The sequence below is a fragment of the Astyanax mexicanus genome, chromosome 8 (assembly GCF_023375975.1).
Source record: "Astyanax mexicanus isolate ESR-SI-001 chromosome 8, AstMex3_surface, whole genome shotgun sequence".
NCBI lineage: Eukaryota > Metazoa > Chordata > Actinopteri > Characiformes > Acestrorhamphidae > Astyanax > Astyanax mexicanus.
Window position 1 is genome coordinate 32,268,888 of NC_064415.1, and position 14,521 is coordinate 32,283,408.

At 38.2% G+C, this 14,521-nt stretch overlaps 1 protein-coding gene across 2 annotated transcripts; it reads left to right on the top strand.

The window, feature by feature from the left end:
- Positions 1 to 1,562: 1,562 nt before the first annotated feature.
- Positions 1,563 to 14,521, top strand: LOC125803841 (uncharacterized). Of its 2 annotated transcripts, none has more exons than XM_049482170.1 (6): positions 1,563 to 1,649; positions 1,744 to 2,088; positions 11,290 to 11,517; positions 12,388 to 12,729; positions 12,856 to 13,047; positions 14,237 to 14,521. In XM_049482170.1, the coding sequence occupies exons 1-6, from the start codon at positions 1,607 to 1,609 to the stop codon at positions 14,353 to 14,355; spliced, it is 1,269 nt and encodes a 422-aa protein (XP_049338127.1). In that variant the 5' UTR covers positions 1,563 to 1,606; the 3' UTR covers positions 14,356 to 14,521. The 2 variants fall into 2 exon arrangements, with proteins under 2 accessions (XP_049338127.1, XP_049338126.1); XM_049482169.1 differs by having other exon boundaries at positions 1,566 to 1,649; positions 12,853 to 13,047; positions 14,237 to 14,516.

Consider the following 14,521-nt stretch of genomic DNA (forward strand, 5'->3'; position numbering starts at 1 on the left):
TATGGCTTCGGCGATTGCTGTATTCGCTGCTATTTTAGTTACATGCGGATGCTGCTGTGTGCCGTGTATTAGATTCCTGATAGAAAGAACAATAACACGAATGATGGAGGGCAAAGACGATAAACCGCCATATATGTTACCTATACTGGAGTGTGAGGAAGAGCAGGAGGAACTGCTGTGAACGAACCAGTCTTGGGGATGACTTTAGGGCAATGATGTCACTTCCTCCATTTACAGAGTAATATTGGCCGCCTGGGGCAGAGGGGCAGTGTGAGAATTTTTCCTGTCAAAAATTGGTTGGTAGGCTGCCGGACAGGTTTTCGCTCTCACTTGTTAGTAAAATGTTCACTCACATGTTTATCAAGTGTTGAACATATGTAAATACATATGTGGAGGAATTACGATGTGTTGACGTATCTGGTTGATACGTCAAAAGAGGGAATTAAAAAGATACTGTTTATTTTACTATCAATTATGATTACTTATCTTAGTATCTATAATTACATAATCATTGTGTGAAACCTTGTATTTTATATGCATTAACCAATACTCACATTGTATTTGATCATTTTTATTACTCACAGTGTATTTTACACGCATTTATATAGAAGATTAACCAATACTCACAATATATATTATTTACACATATAGATAAACATTGTTTGATCAGGCATGTGACTAACACATCTATTATGACAAATTAACCCACATGATACATAAGGCATTTACTAACACATAGGATTTATTATATGGCGGACTAACCACGCGTTACTAACACATTAACATATAACATATGAAATCTATTGTGTGACTATTGCGTAGCTCATGCTTGAAGCATTTCGTTCACTGCATGACCCTAACTAACGGCCATCAATCATCGGCTGGTACACTCTGTATGATTTCGACTGGTACGCTCGGTACGGGGCTAAATTGCTACAGAAGAGGCTCTTAGATCAAAGCGGCCTTTTGGTGAGTGAGTGCCTCCCTAAAAAACGCTGCTTCAAAGCGGGGGGTGACGCACACACACAGATAGTGCCACGATGTTCCATTCTGGAAGAACACAGTCAAGGTCAGACACTAGTGGTCTGGTCAGACACGTGAAACTTGAGTACTAACACGTGAAATTATGCATATTAACATGAGCTAATCGTTAGCAACGCCTCATCAGCAGGTTTCACGTAATTTTGGGGTATAAAACATGGAGTCAGATCAGAGGGGGGTCAGAACTTATACTGGGATGGCTGTTTACCTATTTTCCTGTGTGTATGGTTCTCCTGAGCTCAGTAATAAATACTTGGTTTGCTTTCAACTTCACTCCACCTGTCTACGACTCTCTCTATGAAACGAACACGCAGGGGAGTTGTACCCCGGACGAGAGGTGGGTGTTAACCCACCTTTCATTTTCTTTTTTACAACAAGCAGATACAGATACTTTAAATGGAATGGCTGTTTTTCATTTCCTCAATCTCATTCAGCCAATCACATCAGTTCACACATTTAGAACAACCAATCATATCAGACGTGATGTTTCTGTTGGTCTTTTACCACAGAGAGATGAGATCAACAGTTTATTAGACATTAGTGTCTCGCTCTGACAACAAGAACAATGATGATCACTGTCTTTATCTCCTTTTATCTGTTTGTAATCGGTGAGTCTCATTAAATTACAGTCTGTTTCACTTGCTATTGTATTGTATATTGTAGTGTTTTATATAGTAAATATATATTTTCACTTTGTTTTAGTGAAAACGTCTTATGATGATCTTCAAGTGCAAACAGAGAAGATTGGAGAAAATGTAGTGATAAAATGTGAGGAGACCTTTATTAAAGACATCAATCAGTATAGTTTTGCTTGGTTTAAGCAGAGTTATGGAAAGCTGCCTCAGCTTGTTGTGAGATTTTATGATAATAATTCAAAAGTCAGACAGCCTCGACAATTTATACAGCGCTTTAATGCGACTCTGAAAGGAGATCAGTTTTTTCTCAACATTCAGGAAACTGTAGAAGAAGATTCTGGAACATATTTCTGTGCGAGAATGAGCAGAGATGTTACAGAGTTTGGATCTGGAACGCTTCTGATCTTTAACGGTAAAAGTTAAATTCTACTAATTTACCTGATTTATTATCAGATATTACATTAGATTAAAATATATTGATCTAGTTATTTCATATTACTCATTTCTTTTTCTAGTTATTGTTAAAGAAGAAAAGTCTCAGAAGGGAACTCTGACTGAACTGAAGGTGAAAAGTGGAAAATCTGCAGGTTCACTCCAGTGTTCAGTACTAATGGCTACTTTAAGCTGTTCAGGAGATCACAGTGTGTACTGGTTCAGACCCGACTCAGGAGAACCTCGTCCAGGAATCATCTTCACTCATGGAGACTCCAGCAGTCCGTGTACTGCATGTGGAGTGACTAAACTCCATGAGGAAGGTAATAATTCTAATTTTATTTGAATAAAATGACTTTATCGGAATGGAATAAACTCTCTTTAATTTTAATACAATTAAAAACACTTTACCTTAACCTCCCCTCATAAAAACTATTGTGAAAATATATTTAAGAGCACTAAAATATGTTCAAATTAGGTAAAGAATTTTAAAAGTACTTTTTCTATTTAATGTACAGTATGAAAATACACATTAAATATATTTTCTCTTTATTTTCATAAAATGTATTTTTAAGCAACATACATTAAATTATACTTGAGTGTGTTAATAGTAAATAAATGTACTTTTAAAGATATTAAAACATGTTTTAACAAAAGTATACTTAAATATAATGTGAATTAAATCAGATTATTTAAAAGTATATTTGAAAAAATATATATAATAAAACTATAAAGTGTGATTTGGCACAATTGAGGAAGTTCATGCATTTTTTCCACATAATGAAGCACATTTAACCAATAATTAAAAAAGATATTATTTTTTTTTATTTCAACTGAAGTGCATTATTTTAAAAGGTTTTTTTTGTTTGTTTTAGTAGTTGATTTAAGATTTATCCTATCATATATTGTACAGTAGCATTAAGGTGTACACAATATTAATATCAGTGCATCAATACACAAAGTAGAACATATACATATAATATATTTCAAGTGTATTAACCATTACGTTAAAAAAACACTTAAACTTACTTAAGTTTGTAGAAGTTGTACGAAAAAAAAAACTTTTTTAAAACAACAGTTTTATACGTTGTATTTAAGTTGTATTTAAATATAGCTTAATTACAATTCAAATATACTGACGTCGCCATACGTTGTTCCAAAATAGTACATTTAGTATGTATTTAAGTATGTACAATGTTTTTTAAAGTATGAACTTTTCTATGTTAAGTGTTCTTTAAAAAATATATAATTAAATACACTTTTCTTAAGCCTAACTCTCACTCTGCTCCAACTAATAACCCTAAAACCAACAGTAGTGAGAATCAACAAAGTTTCACCAGTTTATTAAAATTATGATCATCTGAAGACATTTGATAGATAATCTAAGTGGTGGATTAAACTGTTCTAAATTATTCAAATTAAAGTAGATCAAGAACTGCACTCTAGTTCATGATTGTTCATAATAGTTGATCTTATTCTGGGGTGGGTTTCCCGAAAACGATCAATCTTAGCGAATAACGAACGAACTAACGAATGACGTGTGTAAAGAACGAGACAGTTCTGCGAGTGTTTCCCAAAGAGCTTCGCAACGTGAAAATTAACGAACGAGGTTAAAGAACGTCTTTGTTGACTCCTCCCCCGAAACAGCGCGCTCAATCGATCCACAAATATCGATTCAACACTGCAATATGCAGTATTTATTCACTATTACACCCTAAAAACGTAGAAATGTGTTGTAATTAACAACATTATACTCCTAAAGATACATATGACTAAATAAATACTCGAAAATCTAATCTATTTTAAAACATTAAACTTATTTTTACATTTTTAAAACTATTATTGTTAATATATATTATATTAATAGATATTATACTAATATTATTAACAGTAATATTGATAGTAATATTAATTTATTATTATTCTAATTTTTATTATTATAAAAATAATATAATAATACATATGTTCCTGTGTGTGTGTATATATATATACATATATACATATGTATATATGTATATATATATATATTGTGGCGTGAGGAGGCGGGGGAACCGTGGGTCCGCCCCACGCCGGAACTCACAGCCATGTCTGTCCCAGCCGGTGTGCATTCAGGACTGATTAAGCAGCCGGCTGGGACAGGTATAAAAACTCAGCCTCAGCTTACTGAAGGGGAACTCTTGACTGGGGAGCTGAGGGCTGAGGCTGCACGGACCTTTAAGAACTAAAGAAAAGTTCATTCTACAGACTCTAGAGCCCCATTGGGCCATATGTTTGTTTGAGTTGTTTTGGGTGTGGTGGAGGGCAGTTAAAAGCCAAATAAAAGGTACGTTTTGAGTTTATTTACTCCCCGTGTCTGTGTTATCTGGGCGCTTCCTCCTTCCGGGTCACAGTGGGTACGCCCCTAACCCCAGGGGCCTACCACAGTGGTGGAGAATGCGGACACCGCCCCTTTTGGGCGGGGTCCAGTGACCTGGTTGGAAGGAAGCCGCGGAGTGGAGCACGACACGGGGCTGTGGTGGACTCAAAGCGTGCCTTTGTTTGGCCGCCCGAAGCCACACCTCAGTTTTGTTTTGCCTTTTTTTTTTTCCGGAAACATAAATAAATTTATAATGCCTCGTGGGAGAAAAAAGGGGAGGCCCGCCCCCGGCTACTCACCGCCTCGCTGGTGTGACGCCGGGGAATTCCCCTTCGTCTCCATACTCCTCGAGCCAGAGCCCGCCCCCAGCTACTCTCCACCGCTCTGCAGCGGTGACGCTGAGGATTTCCCTTTCTCCTCCCTCCTGCCGGAGTGGCTCCGTCAGCGGTGGGAGGACGCCAGCGAGAGGCGGCTGCAGCAGCAGTGGGCGCCTCGCCCCGAACTCGGCTGGTGCGAGTGGTGTCCGAGCCCCAGACACCGGGAGGCCGAGTGTGCTCACACCGGCCCGGACTTCTGCTGCTGCTGCGTCGGCCCGGAGGAGGAGGACGAGTTCCGCGCCTCTCTGCCCGGGCCACAGTCCGACTCCGCCCCGCCTCTCCCGCGAAACTCTTCGGCGGCCGAGTCGGAGTCGTGGAGGGGGGAGAACGGCCCTGACAAGAGCGAGGCCGAGCCAGCCGCCGCGCTACCGAGAGCCGCCGCGCTACCGAGAGCCGCTGTGGGGCTGCCGAGAGCCGCCGCGCTACCGAGAGCCGCCGCTCATCCAGCCCCGGAGCTACTGAGAGCCGCCGCTCATCCAGCCCCGGAGCTACCGAGAGCCGCCGCTCATCCAGCCCCGGAGCTACCGAGAGCCGCCGCTCATCCAGCCCCGGAGCTACCGAGAGCCGCCGCTCATCCAGCCCCGGAGCTACCGAGAGCCGCCGCTCATCCACCTGTCCCGGTGCCCCGAGCAGCCGCTCCACCCGTCCCGGTGCCCCGAGCAGCCGCTCCACCCGTCCTGGTGCCCCGAGCAGCCGCTCCACCCGTCCCGGTGCCCCGAGCAGCCGCTCGACCCGTCCCGGTGCCCCGAGCAGCCGCTCGACCCGTCCCGGTGCCCCGAGCAGCCGCTCGACCCGTCCCGGTGCCCCGAGCAGCCGCTCGACCCGTCCCGGTGCCCCGAGCAGCCGCTCGACCCGTCCCGGTGCCCCGAGCAGCCGCTCGACCCGTCCCGGTGCTGCCGAGAGCCGCCGCTCCTCCCGCCGCGGGGCTGCCGAGAGCCGCCGCTCCTCCCGCCGCGGGGCTGCCGAGAGCCGCCGCACCTCCCGCCGCGGGGCTGCCGAGAGCCGCCGCACCTCCCGCCGCGGGGCTGCCGCGAGCCGCCGCACCTCCCGCCGCGGGGCTGCCGCGAGCCGCCGCACCTCCCGCCGCGGGGCTGCCGCGAGCCGCCGCACCTCCCGCCGCGGGGCTGCCGAGAGCCGCCGCACCTCCCGCCGCGGGGCTGCCGAGAGCCGCCGCACCTCCAGCCGCGGGGCTGCCGAGAGCCGCCGCACCTCCCGCCGCGGGGCTGCCGAGAGCCGCCGCTGCGCGAGGCTGGGGGACTAAGGCTGGGAGGTGGGCTGCCATCTCCACGGGCCTCTCTCTGGAGGGGGGGGCCCAAGCGAACGAACTGCATCCCCCGCTCTCCTCACCGCCCCTCTCTTCGTTCGCTCCAGTCACCAGGTCACGCCTCACCTTCGACCCTGGTGGCTGGAAGCTTAGGGGGAGGGACTGTGGCGTGAGGAGGCGGGGGAACCGTGGGTCCGCCCCACGCCGGAACTCACAGCCATGTCTGTCCCAGCCGGTGTGCATTCAGGACTGATTAAGCAGCCGGCTGGGACAGGTATAAAAACTCAGCCTCAGCTTACTGAAGGGGAACTCTTGACTGGGGAGCTGAGGGCTGAGGCTGCACGGACCTTTAAGAACTAAAGAAAAGTTCATTCTACAGACTCTAGAGCCCCATTGGGCCATATGTTTGTTTGAGTTGTTTTGGGTGTGGTGGAGGGCAGTTAAAAGCCAAATAAAAGGTACGTTTTGCGTTTATTTACTCCCCGTGTCTGTGTTATCTGGGCGCTTCCTCCTTCCGGGTCACAGTGGGTACGCCCCTAACCCCAGGGGCCTACCACAATATATATATTACATTTTAAACCAACAGAAATATGTTTTGTACTTTATACTGTGAAGCTCCAGCTCATCCTAAATCACCATCTCAGTTGGGTTTATGTCAGGGGATTGTCAAAGCCATGCACCTTTTTGTCTACTAATTCCATTTGCGTCAATTAGTTTTCATGGTTTTAATATTAATCGACAATGTAAAAAAAAAAAAAAACATGGAATGAGACGTGTCCAACTTTTGACTGATATTTGCGAGCTGACACACCCCAGAGTTTGCCCAGATGAACTTGGTGACTTTGCAGCTTTGCTTAGACCGTGAGCATCATCTGCAGGAATTGACTGATTGCATTTCTTGCAGCATTAATGTCAAGACTTCTATCATCGCTAATCTGGATTTAAATAATTTACTCGTGGGTTTGATTGCCCAGTTAGACTACAAGCCACAGTTGGCATTATAATATAATATAATATAATATAATATAATATAATATAATATAATATAACTTATTCACTCATTTACTCACTCGTCAACCGCTTTATCCGTTAAGGGGCGCGGGGGGGGGGGTGGGGGGGGGGGGGGTCGATGCTTGGTGGCTGGAGTCTATACCAGCTGGCATCGGGCTGAAGGCAGTATACACCCTGGACAGGATGCCAATCCATCACAGGGCAGACAGACACAGACAGACACACAGACACATTCACTCACACCTAAGGGGCAATTTTTATCCGACATCTAATTAGACTGAACTAATTTCTTTGGACTGTGGGAGGAAACCGGAGCACCCGCAGACACGGGAAATAATATAATATAATATAATATAATATAATATAATATAATATAATAATTATATAATATAATAATAATTATATAGTAATATAATTGATTATAATTAATAGTAATATAATATAATATATTAATATTAATAATTATATAGTAATATAATTGATTATGATTAATAGTAATGTAATATAATTGCTTCAAACACGGAAATTATCATTTTTCTTCCTCAAAATTGGCGGTCCCTGGTGTTTAAGGTGCTGAACTGCAAGTCGAGATCCCCTAAAGAAGCTCGTTAAAAATAACGACTGGGTGAGAGCACTCGTTAATCTGCGAGCGAGTTTACGTAGTACTTTAGTTACGCACGGGTTTGGGAAACACTCTTTAATTAACGATCAATCTTAAGTACGAGTTAACGAAGTTCTTAGCGTTACGAAGCTTTCGGGAAACCCACCCCTGATCTTCAGTTCTAATGTTTTGGATCATATTCTTGTTCTCTATGCAGGTGACTGTACTGGACAGATGATCATTTTGATCTGGCTCTCCATTGTAAGAACAGCAGTTGTTGCAGGAATGCTCTTTATCATTGCAGTGATCTACTGTGTTAAGAAGATTAAGAAATAAAGATAAAGACTGATAACAGACTGATACTGTAAAATGCTGAAAAAGTGATTCTTTAAAGCTGTTTATCTTTTATAATAGACGTTTGTACTTTTACATTTGAAATAGCTTGATCTTAATCTTAACCTGCTGCAAAATGAGCTTTTAAGGGTTGACATATTTTTTATAATTTTTTTATACATTAATCCACTGACAATATTTTAAATATTAATACAAATATTTTTCACCTTGATATGCTGATATGTTATTTTAGGGCCATATTTTCATGCACAAGGCGCACCGGATTATAAACTGCATTCCATGCGACTCTAGTGAGGACTGGGGGTGTCATATTTTTCTTCTAATTCAGCTGTAAAGCTATTAACTTAGCTTAGCTTAGCTCTACAGGTCTCGCCACCCAGCAGCTAGTTAAGAACTTCAAAACATACTAAAACTTGTTTTTAAAATAGTATACTTAATTATACTGTGAATTAAAATATATTATTTAAAAGTATATTTTAAGTAAATGAACTTTAAAGTGTGATTTAGTACAACTGATGAAGTACACTTAAATTAATATATTTTTTCACATACTAAAAAACATTTAACAATAATTATAAAATATATTAAATTGTTATGTCAACTAAAGTGCATTATTTAAAAAGTGATTTTTGCTTTAGTAGTTGATGTAGGATATATCCTTTCTTTAAAGTATCATACAGTGGCTTGCAAAAGTATTCAGCCCCCTTGAACTTTTCAACATTTTGCCACATTTCAGGCTTCAAACATAAAGATATGTAATTTTATTTTTTGTGAAGAATCAACAACAAGTTGGAAACAATCGTGAAGTAGAACAAAACTTATTGGATATTTAAAACTTTTTTTAGAAATAAAAACTGAAAAGTGGAGAGTGTGATATTATTCGGCCCCCTTTGTGTTAATACTTTGTAGCTCCACCTTTTGCTGTGATTACAGCTGCAAGTCTCTTGAAGTTTGTCTCTATCAATTTTGCACATGGAGAGACTTAAAGTTTTGCCCCATTCTTTTTTTATAAAACAGCTGGAGCTCAGTTCTCGGGCTCCCTATCTCTTTATAAAGGCGTTTTTTCCCGGCCGCGTCCCAATTCACTAGCCAGGCCAGCCGTCTGCACAGATCTGATTGGCAGAGGAGAGCGTTTGAAGATTTTACACCACACGTGATTGGTCTGCAAGTTTACTGTGCCAGAGCGCACATACCGTAAAGACAAGAAAAGTTCTGACGCTTTAAATGAACACTGTCAAAATAAAATCCTTTTTTAATAGTTTATCGGTTTGGGTCCGCATTGGACAACGTCTGGGTCCGGACCGCAGTCTTATATATGTGATCAGTGGTCTAGACCATATACACGGTTCTGTTTTATAAAACCACTCTTTGCTGCCCTGCAGAGAACAACAGGTTCAATGTTCAGTTTTACAGTGTTAAATATGTCAGGTCAAGAAAGACTTTCTTTATTTATTTTTTTTTTTTTTATAAAAACAAGTATTTATGTTTAGTGAAATCAAGAAAGACCATATTTTATTTTTTATAAATAAAAAGTTAATTCAAGAGAAATTGTCTTTTATTTTTTACAAAAAAACTTTTTTTTTCAGAACTTTAACAATAAAGGGAGTATTGGCAAAACTGGTTATAATGTTTATGTTAAGGCGGCGGGAGGTGGTGTCTGCAGCTGCTGAAAGTAACTTATAAAGTAACTTGTAAAGTAACTTAGTTACTTTTAAAATCAAGTAATTATTACTGTTTCAAAGTAACTATACCATCATTGCTGGTGTGTTACTTGCTCTTCATGATGCTCTCTGCGCTTTAAACAGAACTCTGAGACTATCACAGACCAGGTGCATTTATACAGAGACTTGATTACATACAGGTGGATTCTATTTATCATTATCAGTCATTTAGATGAACATTGGATCATTCAGAAATCCTCACTGAACTTCTGGAGTGAGTTTTCTGCACAGAAAGTGAAGGGGCTGAATAATACTGCACGTCCCACTTTTCAGTTTTTTTATTTCTAAAAAAAACTTTCAAATATCCAATAAATTTTGTTCCACTTCACGATTGTGTACCACTTGTTGTTGATTCTTCACAAAATAATACAATTTCATATGTTTATGTTTGAAGCCTGAAATGTGGCAAAAGTTTGAAACTATATATTGTATAGTAGCATTAAGGTGTACACAATATGTGCATCAATACACAAAGTAGACCATATACAATATGTATGTCTAGCTTAGGACTGGAAATAAAAGGTGCTCTTCTAGAACTTCAGTTCTAATGTTTTGGATCATATTCATGTTCCCTACCCTGTGATTCTATGCAGTTACCTTGTAACTACCAGCAGATAAAAACAGAGACCAGATCTAAACACAGAGAGAACAAACCAAGATATCAAACTCATTTTATCACGTGTTCCTCATGAAGTATTAACAAAGTTTAGCAGATACAACAGAAACAGATGCTTTAAATAGAACGGATGTTTTTCCTTTCCTCAATCTCATTCAGCCAATCATATCAGTTCACACATTTAGAACATCCAATCATATCAGACGTGATGTTTCTGTTGGTCTTTAACCACAGAGAAATTAGATCAACAGTTTATTAGGCATTAGTGTCTCGCTCTGACAACAAGAACAATGATGATCACTGTCTTTATCTCCTTTTATCTGTTTGTAATCGGTGAGTCTCATTAAAATTACAGTCTGTTTCACTTGCTATTGTATTGTATTTGTAGTGTTTTATATAGTAAATATGTATTTTCACTTTGTTTTAGTGAAAACGTCTAACGATGATCTTCAAGTGCAAACAGTGAAGATTGGAGAAAATGTATCAATAAAATGTGAGGAGAGCTTCATCAGAGACGACCATTGGTTTGCTTGGTTTAAGCAGAGTTATGGAAAGCTTCCTGAGCTTGTTGTGAGATTATTTAAGAATAGTTTAAACGACAGACACAATCAACAATTTCAACAGCGCATTACTGCGACTCTGAAAGGAGATCAGCTTGTTCTCAACATTCAGGAAACTGTAGAAGAAGATTCTGGAACATATTTCTGTGCGAGAATGAGCAGAGATGTTACAGAGTTTGGATCTGGAACGCTTCTGATCTTTAACGGTAAAAGTTAAATTCTACTAATTTACCTGATTTATTATCAGATATTACATTAGATTAAAATATATTGATCTAGTTATTTCATATTACTCATTTCTTTTTCTAATTATCGGTAAAGAAGAAAAGTCTCAGAAGGGAAATCTGACTGAACTAAAGGTGAAAAGTGGAAAATCTGCAGGTTCACTCCAGTGTTCAGTACTAATGGCTACTTTAAGCTGTTCAGGAGATCACAGTGTGTACTGGTTCAGACCCGACTCAGGAGAACCTCGTCCAGGAATCATCTTCACTCATGGAGACTCCAGCAGTCAGTGTACTGCATGTGGAGTGACTAAACTCCATGAGGAAGGTAATAATTCTAATTTTATTTGAATAAAATGACTTTATCGGAATGGAATAAACTCTCTTTAATTTTAATACAATTAAAAACACTTAACCTTAACCTCCCCTCATAAAAACTATTGTGAAAGTATATTTAAGAGCACTAAAATATGTTCAAATTAGGTAAAGAATATTAAAAGTACTTTTTCTATTTAATGTACAGTATGAAAATACACATTAAATATATTTTCTCTTTATTTTCATAAAATGTATTTTTAAGCAACATGCATTAAATTATACTTGAATGTGTTAATAGTAAATAAATGTACTTTTAAAGATATTAAAACATGTTTTAACAAAAGTATACTTAAATATAATGTGAATTAAATCAGATTATTTAAAAGTATATTTGAAAAAATATATATAATAAAACTATAAAGTGTGATTTGGCACAATTGAGGAAGTTCATGCATTTTTTCCACATAATGGACCAGATCTAAACACAGAGAGAACAAACCAAGATATCAAACTCATTTTATCACGTGTTCCTCATGAAGTATTAACAAAGTTTAGCAGATACAGATGCTTTAAATAGAACAGATGTTTTTCCTTTCCTCAATCTCATTCAGCCAATCATATCAGTTCACACATTTAGAACATCCAATCATATCAGACATGATGTTTCTGTTGGTCTTTCACCACAGAGAAATGAGATCAACAGTTTATTAGACATTAGTGTCTCGCTCTGACAACAGGAACAGTGATGATCACTGTCTTTATCTCCTTTTATCTGTTTGTAATCGGTGAGTCTCATTAAAATTACAGTCTGTTTCACTTGCTATTGTATTGTATATTGTAGTGTTTTATATAGTAAATATGTATTTTCACTTTGTTTTAGTGAAAACGTCTAACGATGATCTTCAAGTGCAAACAGAGAAGATTGGAGAAAATGTATCAATAAAATGTGAGCAGAGCTTCATCAGAGACCATCAGTATAGTTTTGCTTGGTATAAGCAGAGTTATGGAAAGCTGCCTCAGTTTGTTGTGAGATTAGTTATCAATAATTTAAACGTCAGATACAATCAACAATTTCAACAGCGCTTTAATACGACTCTGAAAGGAGATCAGTTTGTTCTCAACATTCAGGAAACTGTAGAAGAAGATTCTGGAACATATTTCTGTGTGAGAGTGAAGACTGATGTTACAGAGTTTGGATCTGGAACGCTTCTGATCTTTAACGGTAAAAGTTAAATTCTATTATTTACCTGATTTATTATCAGATATTTCATTATATAAAATATATATATATATATTGATCTAGTTATTTCATATTACTCATTTCTTTTTCTAATTATCGTTAAAGAAGAAAAGTCTCAGAAGGGAAATCTGACTGAACTAAAGGTGAAAAGTGGAAAATCTGCAGGTTCACTCCAGTGTTCAGTACTAATGGCTACTTTAAGCTGTTCAGGAGATCACAGTGTGTACTGGTTCAGACCCGACTCAGGAGAACCTCGTCCAGGAATCAACTTCACTCATGAGACTGAACTTCATGAGGAAGGTAATAATTCTAATTGTTTTTTATCTGAATAGAATAAACTATTTTATTTTAAAACAAAAAAAACCCAAAAACTTTACCTTAACCTCCCCTCATGAAACGTATTGCGGAAGTATATTTAAGAGCACGACAGGTATGTTCAAATTAGGTAAAGAATACTAAAAGTACTTTTTCTATTTCATGTAAAGTAGGAAAATACACATTAAATATATTTTCTCTTTATTTTCATAAAATGTATTTTTAAGCAATATGCATTCAATTATACTTGAATGTGTTAATAGTAAATAAATGTACTTTTAAAGATATTAAAACCTGTTTTAACAAACGTATACTTAAATATAATGTGAATTAAATCAGATTATTTAAAAGTATATTTGAAAAAAAAATATATATAATAAAACTATAAAGTGTGATTTGGAATTGAGGAAGTTCATGCATTTTTTCCACATAATGAAGCACATTTAACCAATAATTAAAAAGATATATTATTTTTTTATTACAACTAAAGTGCATTATTTAAAAAAGTGTTTGTTTTAGTAGTTGATTTAGGACTTATCCTTTTTTAAAGTATCATATACTGTACGGTAGCATTAAGGTGTACACAATATTAATATCAGTGCATCAATACACAAATTAGAACATATACATATAATATATTTAACGTGTATTAACCATAAGGTAAAAAAAAACACATACTTAAACTTAATAAAGTTTGTAGAAGTTGTACTTTTTAAAACCACAGCTTTATGCGTTGTATTTAAGTTGTATTTAAATATAGCTTAATTACAATTCAGACATACTGATATCGCCATAAGTTCTTTTAAAATAGTACATTTAGTATGTATTTAAGTATATATAATATATTTTATGTGAAAAGTATGAACTTTTCTATGTTAAGTTTACTTTTAAAATATATAATTAAATACACTTTTCTTAAGCCTAACTCTCACCCTGCTCCAACTAATAACCCTAAAACCAACAGTAGTGAGAATCAACAAAGTTTCACCAGTTTATTAAAATTATGATCATCTGAAGACATTTGATAGATAATCTAAGTGAATTTCACCGTTTTAAATTAACCAAATTAAAGTAGATCAAGAACTGCACTCTAGTTCATGATTGTTAATAAAAGTTGATTTTATTCTGATCTTCAGTTCTAATGATTTGGATCATATTCTTGTTCTCTATGCAGGTGACTGTACTGGACAGATGTTCATTTTGATCTGGCTCTCCAATGTAAGAACAGCAGTTGTTGCAGTAATGCTGTTTATCATTGCAGTGATCTACAGTGTTAAGAAGATTAAGAAATAAAGATAAAGACTGATAACAGACTGATACTGTAAAATACTGAAAAAAAGTGATTTTTATGCTGTTTATCTTATATTAAGGACGATTGTATTTTTACATTTAAAATAGTTTGCTCTTAATATTAACCTGCTGCAAAATTAGCTTTTGAGGTTTGACATATTTTTATATA

Excerpts from the sequence above, each read along its gene's own strand:
- LOC125803841 (XM_049482169.1), top strand. The coding sequence starts at position 1,607 with ATGATGATCACTGTCTTTATCTCCTTTTATCTGTTTGTAATCG. Across the intron at positions 12,730-12,852 it reads AACGCTTCTGATCTTTAACG|AAGAAAAGTCTCAGAAGGGA; the intron begins GTAAAAGTTAAA and ends TTATCGTTAAAG. Across the intron at positions 13,048-14,236 it reads GACTGAACTTCATGAGGAAG|GTGACTGTACTGGACAGATG; the intron begins GTAATAATTCTA and ends TTCTCTATGCAG.